This window comes from Leuciscus leuciscus (assembly GCF_965113295.1).
Source record: "Leuciscus leuciscus genome assembly, chromosome: 2".
Taxonomy (NCBI): Eukaryota; Metazoa; Chordata; class Actinopteri; order Cypriniformes; family Leuciscidae; genus Leuciscus; species Leuciscus leuciscus.
Genome location: NC_138726.1, coordinates 14,211,493 through 14,224,979, shown reverse-complemented (window position 1 = coordinate 14,224,979; position 13,487 = coordinate 14,211,493). Strand labels below are relative to the sequence as shown.

The 13,487-nt window shown below is 38.2% G+C and overlaps 1 protein-coding gene across 2 annotated transcripts in view; it reads right to left on the bottom strand.

Annotated features, from left to right (window-relative positions):
- The window catches only part of LOC309484733 (phospholipid-transporting ATPase ABCA1), a 320,137-nt gene that overhangs the window by 84,303 nt on the left and 222,347 nt on the right, over nucleotides 1–13,487 (bottom strand). For both annotated transcript variants that reach the window (XM_082151085.1, XM_082151084.1), the window contains exons 23-26: nucleotides 3,089–3,291; nucleotides 2,303–2,366; nucleotides 2,011–2,213; nucleotides 1,189–1,237 (exon numbers count right to left, since the gene is read on the bottom strand). In XM_082151085.1, the coding sequence (XP_082007211.1) occupies nucleotides 1,189–1,237; nucleotides 2,011–2,213; nucleotides 2,303–2,366; nucleotides 3,089–3,291 (519 nt within the window). The remainder of the gene's footprint in view (nucleotides 1–1,188; nucleotides 1,238–2,010; nucleotides 2,214–2,302; nucleotides 2,367–3,088; nucleotides 3,292–13,487) is intronic.

Genomic DNA, 13,487 nt, shown 5'->3' with positions numbered 1-13,487 from the left:
ATATTAATTTGGTTAAAATACATGTGATTGAAACAAATTTGACTTATTGATGATACAAATAGAAACCTGGTAATTGTGTATTTAAAAAAATCAGTTATTAGTATCAGAAATCGTACCCGTTTCATATGCATGACTGACAAATATGCATAACAATAAGTTTATTAGATTGTTTATGTTTAAACTGTGTAATCCAAATTGATGGAAACTTTTATATGCAATTCAAATACAATTTTTTTTAATTAGGCCTAAATATCAGACATGTTGGTTATGTCCGGACACGTACTTCTTATTTGATCACTTGCAATTAATAGAGCGAACAGTCTGCCTGAAAATATCTGATTTGAGAAAAAATCCAATTTGTCTGCAGTCTGAACATAGCCAAAGAAAGGCTGGAAAACGGTCTACTATTACTACTACGGTTCAGACTATCAGTCCAAATCTGACTTTTGTACATATCCGATTGGATTCCGATCGTATTTAGCAAGTGTAAACTGCAAAAAATCATTACATTCATAAGTGGTTTGAAATCCTATTAAAATCGAATTCCTGGAAATCTGTTTCAGTCTGACCGCTCTAATCTGATTTTGCGTGATTTGTGTCATTTTCTCAGGCCACGTAAAACGAAAAAATGTCAGACAGTGTTATAGGGATTGGGAACGTGCTGAAAATTGCTGCAGAAACTTGTTGCAAAGTGCCGGTGGAGCAAAAAATTACAATATAAATGGAGACATGTTGAATTATGAGACCGGTGGAAAGACGAATGAAACCACGCATGCGTTTCTGCCGCTGCCTCATAAGACACAGTAGTCCAGCGCGCCGGCTACACATTTTCATGTTGTAAATAAGACAACATCTGTATTGTATACCAATACCTCTCCATGTTGCGTTTGTTGTTGTTTTTTGCATATTCCTACCCAAGCAACATCATTGCCATCGAAACCAATGCAGATATTCCGGAAAACGAAAGAGAACCACGGGACACACAAATCAGATCTGAACAGTTGCGATACACAGTGTGGACAGTCAATAATTTGGATCAAATTCCAATCGGGGACACAAATAATTGGATTTGGACTGACAGTGTGAACAATGAACATAGCCTAAAATATGTCTTGGATAAACTTACTGGAGATGGTGAAACTGTATGTTAAAGTATAAAATGGAGTGAATATTCAGAAAGGATGTTACCATTAGATTCCACGTCAACACCTGTGTCTTTAGCCACCTTCAGAAAGATCTGTGAAATTAAACATGTTTCGTTATTTCACAGTTTCATCTGGACAATTTCACAACTGTTTACAAGTTTTCAGGAATATTTTTTATTTAGTTTTAAGAAATTAGTCATTTTATTAAAACAAGAATGCAATAAATTGATCAAAAGAGACAGTAAAGACATTTATGATGCTACAAAAGATATTTAAAAAAAATAATATTTTGAACTTTCTATTCATCAAAGAATCCTGATTCATATATGATATATATATATATATATATATACTTTTTTTTTTTTACATAAAAATCTGTTATTTTACATTTTAATAATATTTAGAAATATTACTGTTTTTACCAGCGCTATGATTTTTTAAATCATAATGACAATCACAATAAATCTGGGATATTTCTTTAAATATCATAAATAAGTGCAACTTAACAGACTGGTTTGCTGGTCTCTTGTTAAAAACCCTTTTGATAAAAAAACCTGAAAATATCACATAACTTATGTGTTTACAGTAACACAAAACAGAGGGACAGAAGAGAGGAATTGGAAACTGAAGGCATGAGTTGGGTAATGATCTTTGATATATATCATAATTAAATAGTCTGTGATACATTGATCCGGAGCCAAGTATCTGTAGCTAAAGTAAGCATTTGCTCATCGAAGTCAAATGTGAAATGTAAACAGAAACATATCAGATGCATTGGTGAAATTTCCTCTGTATTAGATATATCCCTATTGCATAAAGTGTTGGCCACAAGAGTAAATGTCACCTATGTGACCCCTATATGTACCTCCTCCAGGCTTGTGTCTGATATCCCGTAGCTGGTGACACCCAGAGTGCTTTTCTCCAGGTCCAGCTCTTTAAACAGGGAAGCAAAGCTCCCGTCTCTGGCGCCCATGTAGGGCAGCACATACACCAGCTCTTGACCTACGACCTCCAGAAACTCGGCCTCCGGCACGTGCCGTCGCACCAGTCGACTCAGATCCGCCACATCTGATCAGGAGCAACATAAAAATACATTTATACAGAAACATAATGACACTGTGTGTGTTTATTAGAGTGTATGTGTGTGAGCTGTAAACCTGGTGGGTCCAGACTGCTGATGCTGTCACTGCAAATTCCCTCATCCACACTGAATTTATCACACTACAAAATATGAAAAGCAAAATTAAAAACTTACATTTTTGACCAAGCAAAACTCTACTCTACTAAAATGCTAGAGTCGTGTGGTTGGTTACTAGTAGGGATGGGATATGACCCGTCAACTAGTTCATCTAGATTTTTTTTATTTGAATGTTATTTCAAGGGGAAACATGCCATTGACGCATATCTTCATTTCTAATTAATCTTTTTGTTTTAATGTTTTTTTGTTGTTGTTTTTTCCACATTGAAATACAGAGAAAATAAGTGATTTTTTCAACCATTTTAATACAATATAGTTTGATATACTGTGAAACGTTTGCCCAAATCGCTCAATAAAGTTTGATTTGAGTTGAATACAACTGAAATAAAATCAAATATAACATTAACATTTCTATTTTCTAACATTTCAAATATTACAATTACTAAAACTGAAATAAACCTAAACAGAATTTTTTTTAAAGAATAAAAAGCTCATAAAATATGTTGAGTTTTAATACATAAGATATATGTATTTATTACATGATAATACTGATTGTTTTCTTTTTCTTGTTGGACCGTATGGAGTTCTTCGTACATAGAAACTCCGTGTTCAAACAAAACAAAACCTAAGAAAAGAATGCACCTAAGAAATTAAATGTGTGAAATAGCACTAATGAGGAATATGTAGGCGTGTCCAAACATTTGACTGGTGGTGTGAATTGTGAGTGTTGCCTTGGCCAGTTTACCTCTTTAATTGATGGGAACCGTGGCGTGGTGACTTGATCCTGATTGGCCCGTGCGAGCGTGAGGTAATAACCTCTACCGTATTTTTTCTTGAGGAAGAGTGAGGAACCACAGCAGCAGACGTGCCCATGCGAGATGATGGCAATACGATCGCCCAGAATATCCGCTTCATCCATGTGATGGGTAGACAGAATTATAGTACGACCTAGAAGACGGAAACACACATTCCGTGCGAAAACCATCAAAGTTCAGCTGCAAACGTGGATTTCTGAAGGGCTCTTTCACATTTGAATGGGATAGGATGTGTTTGAAGTGCAGGTGCACTGGAAAACAGGGTGCTCTATATATAGGAGCTTTTATATGTGTGTGCCACTCAGATCTCACTCTTTCACTCCCTGTATAGAAAAGTTTCCTCTCTTTTGTATTTGCTGGAGCTCGCAGTGAAGCTAGACACCCGTGGGGTTCTGCACCGGCATTATTTTTGCTCTGTCTGTATGACGAGAAAGTGGGAGTTCAAGGCATCTGTCCTTTGACTTGCTGAGAGCAGAAATATCATGAAATATCATGCATCTGCGCTTCTCAAAGGCAGGGAAGGCAAGAATCTGGCAAATAAACTTGTGTTTATATTGAGAGATGCTGATGTTGGACCTTGTAAAGCAACGATCTGGACACTGTGAGTGACTTGACTATAAAACCTGACTGGTTTGAAATGTAAAACATGTTTAACTCTTTTTTAGAGAGTTGTATTTACAATAGTGGCCAAAAGTGATGTCTGGCCTAGGGAAATTGACATCTTCACCCTTATTAAAGATTTGGTAAGCATTTTACATCGTTGTGCTTTAAGTCAATAGTTTTATTTGTGATAAAGCAATGAAACATGCCAAATTGTGTGGACATTATTTTTGGCCAGGTTGTCATACAAAGAAATTATGAACACATGCAAAAACAATCGAGAACCAGCGAAATATTAGTAACTGATTATACTGTCAGTCAATGTATTCTTTTTCCTGTGAGATTTTTGTTTTTCTATGCATTTGTTTTTGATAGTAATATCAAAAATATTGCTGTAGTTTGCCTTTTTTGCCAAATAATTTGACAAAGTTTAGTGTTTTGTTCTTCCCTCATATTTAAAATATTGAAAACATATAAAATATTTTGATGGTTTAATTGACCTTTTAGAGTTAAATATAAAACAAATATCCCCTCCGAACATCACTTTTGGCGACTAGTGTGTGTGAAGAATCTGAAAGGCTCAAATAAATGCACACCTTTTTGGTTCTACAGGCACAAATACACACAAATCACACTGTATAGTCAGATGGATCTGTGTCAACACACCCATTCAGTGTGACATTCAGCACCAGATAATAAACAGCACTAGAGAGCGACAGATATAGATACATAGATAGAAAGAGAGAAGTAGAAATATAAAGATAAATGACTGGTTTGATTTGTGTTGCTTTGTATTAGGGAACAGAGATCCATCAAAGAAGGCAAAATGGCTCAACAAACTATGAAACAGAAAATAACAAAGTTCTGTGGAACTAAAGCAATAACTAGCCTTTTTAAAATGTCATGTAAATTATTTTGCTCTGTGTACCAAACTATTACACCCACTGTAAATGTTTCTATTTGTTAGCTTTGGTTAGAGGTGGCTGAAATGCAACTTTACGCACAACTGCCAGCCTGCATGGAGAGGTTCTTGAGACTCCAGTGACACCAGCAGCTTCAAATACATGTTTGCTGTTCAACAGTGGCTTTTGCTGCCCTTTTAATACATTTTCCTGAAGGGGAGACACGGCAGGCAAAAACATTTACATTTAACTTTAAAAAGTGAAATCTCATTGGCTGATGTCAATTTCCAATTACATGGGACCGTTTGTGTGTGTTTTTGACTTGGGTTCAGTTGAAGGCCATAAATGCTGTGTTATAAGTTTAGATGTGTTTTAGGTGGTTTGTATTGTTGTTGCTAATGATTTGATAAGATATTGTGTCAGTAAATAAATAAAGTTTTTAAATTTTTAAATGTTTATCTTTAAAGGCAGTTTTCTCAAGCAGCACTTACATACACTAAACTTTCCAGTTGTATTCCTATCTATATTCTTAAGGTTTTTAAAGAGGGGTTTGTTCATATATCATTCAGATTCTGAATTATACAACATTTTATACTTAAAAATGGGGCGAAAATGATAAAAAGAAATATCCAAAATCCCCTCTGTAAAAACCTTTGACTCTAATGTCAACAAAATGAAACAAGAATTTTGAATCTGGCTTTATCCAATGTTCAGATTTCTCTTCAGGAAATATATGCAAATTAGCACATTATTTTATGAGATAATACCTAATTTGCATATTTAAACATAAATATTCTAAAAACTTGTAGTACAAAAGATATTTGTCTTAATGTCAGTAATCAACTGGGGGAAGTTTCATGCTGATATCTATTATCATCGTTTTCTTTTCCTATTCACCTGGAGTATCTCCCCTTAATAAGCCTTTATCTGACCGAGTTCTCTTGTGCTGCAAATTACTCACAAATCTTATGATAGTTTGATAATCTCCATTCAATTTTAGCAAAATATTAGTTGTTTTCATGCCTTTTGCATAACATTGCACCATTTGAATTGAAATCCTACTGATATGTCACTAGCATAATAATTTGGAACACAATGTTATCGGTTAATGTTATAACTCCACAAATATCCGTATTATTTCAGTTAGATTACACTGTATTCCAAATGATTATGTACTCTAATGGACTGTATTGTACACTCGCTTCCCAAAGAGAAATGTATTTGATTATTACACTAAAATTCAAACGTTTAGGGTACCCAAATAAATTAATACTTTTATTCAGCAAGGATGTATTCAATTGATCAAAAATGACACGAAAGATATTTATAATGTGAAAAAAATAATAATTCCATTTCAAATAAATGCTGTTCTTTTGAACTTTCTATTCATCAAAGAATTCATAAAAAAAATACCACGGTTTCCACAAAAAATAAAAATAAAAACTGTTTTCAACATCGATAATAATAAGAAATGTTTCTTGAGCAGCAAATCAGCATATTAGAATGATTTTAGAAGGTTCACATGACACTGAATAATGATGAAAATTCAGCTTTGCATCACAGGATTAAAGTACATTTTAAAATATATTACAATAGCAGCTATTTCACAATTTTACTATTTTTACACTATTTTTGTCACAGTTATGTTCTAGTTTCACTTTCATGGATTTTTAGTTTGTTTCTCTTCAGTTACCCATTTCCTTTGTTCTGGTTTCCCGCCAGTCATTGGTTGTCATGGACATTCATTGACAAGCACAGCTGTCTGTATTTAGTTAATCACCTTGTCTATTTAAGTTCAACATTTCCTTTCTTTCCTTGTCTGGTATTGTGTGTCTCATGTACTCTGTCTTGTGTTGTTTGCTCTTGTTAAATAAACCTTGTTGTTATTTTGAACTGCTTAATCTGCCTTCCTCATCATCATTGGACTTGATTCGTGACAGAATACCAGAACCTAAAATAATATGGATATTGCATCTATCAACGTTGTACCAAGGAAGGGTAGCAAGGAATGTAAGGGAGGAAAGATTGTTTTTATTTTCCAGACTGGCCATAGTTTAGAGGACTTTGTGGAGGAATATCTAAACATCTGCCACCATGTGACATGCGATGACGTCACCCTCATGAATGGTTTTTGGAGTGGGCCTGATGAAACATCTGCTTCCTGATGCCCAAGGGGGACACCTGCTGGAGTTTAGAGAATTTCGCTCTGTGACGGATCCTCCTTCACTGTAGGCAAAGCAGAAGAAAAGAACATCGGCATCATCCAGCCCCACCCAATATCCATCGTCACGTTGCTGAATCCAGAGCCCAGCCAGCCATTACCCCCTTTGTATGGAGACCAAGTCAGAGCCCACCTCAGACAGGGAGCCTACACCTGCCGCGATGGATGAGCCAGAGCCTGAGAGGAGGACAGCGTCGACCATCGCCCCGAAGCCTGAGCCCCAAAGTGAGTCTGACCTGGTGTGTGAGCCGGCAACAACCGTGACAGGGGGCATTAATTGAGCTGGAAACTGACGAGTACTCGATTGACTGGGAAATGGAGGTAATGCTTCCAACTCTGCCCTGTATCTTCTGTACCTTCACCATCGCCGCTGAACCTGCCCAACATAATGCCCATTCCGTCGTCCTGTACAGAGGTTATGTTGTCACTGACCCCATCCAGCATCCCTCTCCTGCCTCCTCTTCCTCATTCAGCTAGTATGTCAGCTCTGCCTTCGCTGGATCCCATCAGCCCCTTGCCTTCTCCCCCATCGCAATACTATGTTGATGAGCATCAGGTCTTGCGGTCTTCAGCTTTGCCCAAATGAGTGGAACCACCTCCACAGCCTTCGAGGCCATTGGTCTTGCTGGTTCCCATCTGCTATACATCTACGCCTAGGGCTCCACTGTCAATGGCTTATTTTCCTTCAGTCATCCCCCGGATGTCGTCAGCCAAAACTTCACCATGGCTCCTCCCTCCGTCGACTCCATCATGGGCTTTCACCCTGGCTGTGCTCTGGATCACCACCTGACTCCTCCTGTCCTCATCTCCCTGGCTCCTCCCACCATCATCGCCACCCTGGTTCCTTCCACAGGAGCCTCCTCCTTTCACCAGCCTCTCGTCCGCCTCCAGAACCACCTCCTCAGTCACTTTACAGAACGAGCACGCACCTTGCCGGAGGCGGGCGTTATGTCACAGTTTTGTTCTGTTTAGTTTCACTTTCATGGATTTTTTGTTAGTTTCTCTTCAGTTTCCGGTTTCCTTTGTTCTAGTTTCCTGCCAGTTATTTGTTGGCATGGACGTTCATTAACAAGCACACCTGTCTGTATTTAGTTCATCACCTTGTCTATTTAAGTTCCATATTTCCTTTTTTTTTCCTTGTCCGGTACTCTCGTGTTGTTTGCTCTTGTTAAATAAACCTTGTTGTTATTTTGAACCGCTTAATCTACCTTACTCGTCATCATTGGACTTGATTTGTGACAATTTTTACATAAGCAAATGTAAAAGACTTTTCAAAAAATATCCACCACCTGTGAATGTGGTCAGTACAGCAGCAACCAGCTGAACTCAAACACTACAGCACTGTACAATCCACATGTCAACACTACACTCTTCACATTACACAGCAAAAGCCAAAAACTCTTTATTCGATTTGTGTGTGTGTGTGTGTGTGTGTGTGTGACAAAGGGCCACTCTCAGCCCAATTAACTGCACTAGTACACATCATTTCATTTGACTAAATTATTAATCAGACAATAATCGCCTTCACTAATCAAATAATCATCAGCTGCTCTCTAATTACACATGCAATCCAGCTGAAATGGGCTGAATATGCTATTTCAGTCCCCTGAGGACTGCAGGACTTATTAGTATTGACAATAATTATAAATTGAATGTTTCACATTTTTATCACTGATTAAACAAGCTTCTGCTATGCAGAATTGTTTTACAATGACTTATGATCTGTAACCACCTAAATAAGGGAAATAAGACACTATCTGAAAACAATAGGACAAATGAACAACAGAACAATGACACAAATTAAATAAACTGTCATTTAAACTAACAAAAGTAAGCCGTCCACACTAGCGTTTTAAAATAAAATTCAAAAGTCTCTCATCTACACTGAAACATCGTACATAGCAGGCACATGTCGGTAAAAACATATATACAGACCCTTTCCAAAAAATTTGAATATCATGGAAAAGTTTATTTATTTCCATAATTCCATTCAAAACGTTAAACTTCCATAGATTATAGATTCAGGGCCCACAACTTAAACAATTTCAAGTATTTAGTTGTTTATTTGTACATAATTTGGGCTTCCAGCTCATAAAACCCACAAAAACAGGATTTCAAAAAAATTTGAATATTACATGAAATCACACAGTAATTACACAGTAATACCATGGTCATTGAACCAGGTTTTGGTTCTTTTGGCAGTGTGGGCAGGTGCAAATTCTGCTGGAAAATGAAGTCAGCATCTCCGTAAAGCTTGTCTGCTGAAGAAAGCATGAAGTGCTCTGAAAATGTCCTGGTAGACGGCTGCGTTGAGTGGACAGCACAGTGGACCAACACCAGCCGATGACATGGCTCCCCAAACCAACACAGACTGTGGAAACTTCACACTGGACTTCAAGCATCTTGGATTGTGTGCCTCTCCATTCTTCCTCCAGACTCTGGAACCTTGGTTTCCAAATGAGATGCAAAATTTGCTCTCATCAGAAAAGAGGACTTTGGTCCACTGTGCTTTATTAAATCCAGAGTCAACGCAGCCGTCTACCAGGACATTTTCAGGAGCTGGAAGTTTTATGAGCTGGAAGCCCAAATTATGTACAAATAAACAACTAAATACTTGGAATCGTTTAAGTTGTGGGCCCTGAATCTATAATCTATGGAAGTTTAACGTTTTGTATGGAATTATGGAAATAAATAAACTTTTCCATGATATTCAATTTTTTTGGAAAGGGTCTGTACAGTATGTACTATAGGTGCAATATGTGTCACATGATTAATGTGCATTATTCTTTTCGAATACCTTCATTTCACACTACAATACGAAAACTGCTTTTTAAAAATGTTTCACTTTGGAGAGTGTCTGCAAAAAGCTCTGGTGAAAAATGCTGTCTCGGTGTGGGTGGAAGGCCAAAACACAGAGAAAAAAAAAATGATATCTGTTTTTAAATGTATCCATATTAATGTAGATGGAGACCCAGGTGAGTTTGTTGGAGCAAAACTCTGCAGGACATTTGCACTCCAGAAGCAGGAGTGGACTTTTCTATGAAAATACATTTTCAAAGCCTCACCAGTAAAGTATGTGGGGACCAAATCATTCCTCAAAACTGGAACGAACACTGTCACAATTTATAAGAGAAATTGTTACAGGCAGAAACAGCTGTGGCATCTCAGACAAGGTACTGACGAAAGTCATGATGTTCTGCTCCGGTGGTCTAACCCCATATATCCTGAAAGCATCTTCAGAATAGATTGTTCTACCTCTGACAGACGCAGGGAATGAATGTAGACCGGCTCATTGCTTTTATTGACCTAACAAAACCTTTGACACCATTGATCACCATGTTCTCTGGACTGTGATGGAAAGTGTTGCCAAAGTTCTTCACATCCTGCAGCAGATCCATGATTGCATTCAAGCTTGTACAGTTGAAAGTGAGATTCAACATCTCTTTCACATGTGTAACAGCTCCCACGGTCTTTGATCTCTTTCTGACAGCTGTAACAATGTTAATCACCGTTAATCAATGTTAATCATACCTCTTAAGGCTGGAATACACACAACATTTGTACAGATTTTTGTCTGATTTGCAGTCTGGACTACGTCTGTAAGTCAGAGCAAGTGTGCAGATTTCAATTTGTAAAAATAAAAAATGTTGTGTATTTTTGTGTGATTGTTGTGTTTGGAATGACGTGAAAGTGACTGCATTAAAAAAAATAGGGGCATAATGAAAATGTTTTAAATAATGTGTTTTTCCTTAATAAAGGGGTAAAAGAAGACATTTACAAGCAAAATTATTTAAATTAATTATAATTTTAAAAAGTACACCAAATCAACATTTCTGCTTCAAACTGTATTTGATACAGTAATAATTGATGAAATTATTTATAGGCCTAATTTTAACTGTATAAACTATACACTCATGACCCAAAACAATATGACCACCTGCCTACCAAAACAGCACTGACCTAAAATAATAAAATAAAATAAAAATACCCCTGAAGGTGTCCTGTGGTCTCTGGCACCAAGACATTAGCAGCAGATCTTTTAAGTCCTGTAGGTCGCGGTGTGGAGCCACCATGGATTGAACTTGCTGGTCCAGCACATCCCACAGACACTCAATTGGATTGAGATCTGGAGAATTTGGAGGCCAGGGCAACACTTTGAACTCTTCATCATGTTCCTCAAACTATTTTTGTGTGTGCAGTGTGGCAGAGTGCATTATCCTGCTGAAAGAGGCCACTTTCACTAGGGTACACTATTGTCATTGAGGAGTGTACCTGGTCTGCAACAATGTTTAGGTAGGTGGCGCGTGTCAAATGTATGTCCACATGAATGGCCAGACTCAGGGTATTCTCAGCAGAACATTGCCCAGAGCAAAACACTCCCTCCACTGACTTGTCGTTGTCCCACAGTGCATCCTGGTACCATCACTTCCCCAGGTAAACGGTACACATACACGGCCATCCACATGATGTAAAAGAAAATGGGACCAGAAGACCTTCTTCCACTACACCAAAGGTCCATTTCAAACACATTGTAGCTGCTTTCAACGGTGGACAGGGTTCATCATAGGCACTCTGATTGGTCTGCGGCAACGCAGCCCCATATGCAGCATAGTGTGATGCACTGTGTCTTATGACACATTCCTCCCTTAACCATCATTAAAATTTTGTGTGAGTGACAAACTGTTGGCTCAGACCAGATGGGATAGTCTTTGTTGCCCTTGTTCATTGATAAGACTTGGGCAGCCAACACCCAGACGCCGGTTTGTCCCTCCTCTAACCACTATTGGTAAATTCTTACCATTGCTGACCGGGAGCAACCCACAAGCCTTGACCTTTCAGAGATACTATATATATACATTGCTTCAGAACAAGTATTTGATACACTGCAGATTTTGTAGGTTTTCCTACTTACAAAGCATGTAGAGATCTGTCATTTTTATCATAGGTACACTTCAACTGTGAGTGACGGAATCTAAAACAAAAATCCAGAAAATCACATTGTATGATTTTTAAATAATTAATTTGCATTTTATTGCATGACATAAGTATTTGATCACCTACCAACCAGTAAGAATTCCGGCTCTCACAGACCTGTTAGTTTTTCTTTAAGAAGCCCTCCTGTTCTCCACTCATCACCTGTATTAACTGTACCTGTTTGAACTCGTTACCTGTAAACAAGACACCTGCCCACACACTCAATCAAACAGACTCCAACCTCTCCATAATGGCCAAGACCAGAGAGCTGTGTAAGGACATCAGGGATAAAATTGTAGACCTGCACAAGGCTGGGATGGGCTACAGGACAATAGGCAAGCAGCTTGGTGAGAAGGCAACAACTGTTGGCGCAATTATTAGAAAATGGAAGAAGTTCAAGATGACGGTCAATCTCCCTCGGTCTGGGGCGCCATGCAAGATCTCACCTTGTGGGGGCTCAATGATCATGAGGAAGGTGAGGGATCAGCCCAGAACTACACGGCAGGACCTGGTCAATGACCTGAAGAGAGCTGGGACCACAGTCTCAAAGAAAACCATTAGTAACACTACGCCGTCATGGATTAAAATCCTGCAGCACACGCAAGGTCCCCCTGCTCAAGCCAGCACATGTCCAGGCCCGTCTGAAGTTTGCCAATGACCATCTGGATGATCCAGAGGAGGAATGGGAGAAGGTCATGTGGTCTGATGAGACAAAAATAGAGCTTTTTGGTCTAAACTCCACTCGCCATGTTTGGAGGAAGAAGAAGGATGAGTAAAACCCCAAGAACACCATCCCAACCGTGAAGCATAGAGGTGGAAACATCATTCTTTGGGGATGCTTTTCTGCAAAGGGGACAGGACGACTGCACCGTATTGAGGGGAGGATGGATGGGGCCATGTATCGCGAGATCTTGGCCAACAACCTCCTTCCCTCAGTAAGAAGCATTGAAGATGGGTCGTGGCTGGGTCTTCCAGCATGACAACGACCCGAAACACACAGCCAGGGCAACTAAGGAGTGGCTCCGTAAGAAGCATCTCAAGGTCCTGGAGTGGCCTAGCCAGTCTCCAGACCTGAACCCAATAGAAACTCTTTGGAGGGAGCTGAAAGTCCGTATTGCCCAGCGACAGCCCCGAAACCTGAAGGATCTGGAGAAGGTCTGTATGGAGGAGTGGGCCAAAATCCCTGCTGCAGTGTGTGCAAACCTGGTCAAGAACTACAGGAAACATATGATCTCTGTAATTGCAAACAAAGGTTTCTATACCAAATATTAAGTTCTGCTTTTCTGATGTATCAAATACTTATGTCATGCAATAAAATGCTAATTAATTACTTAAAAATCATACAATGTGATTTTCTGGATTTTTGTTTTAGATTCCGTCACTCACAGTTGAAGAGTACCTATGATAAAGATTATAGACTTCTACATGCTTTGTAAGTGGGAAAACCTTCAAAATCAGCAGTGTATCAAATATTTGTTCTCCTCACTATAAATATATATATATATATATATATATATATATATATATATATATATATATATATATATATATATATGTATATATATATATATATATATATATATATAATAAGTATAGTATAATAAATATTAGTAGCCTATTATAAATAAAATA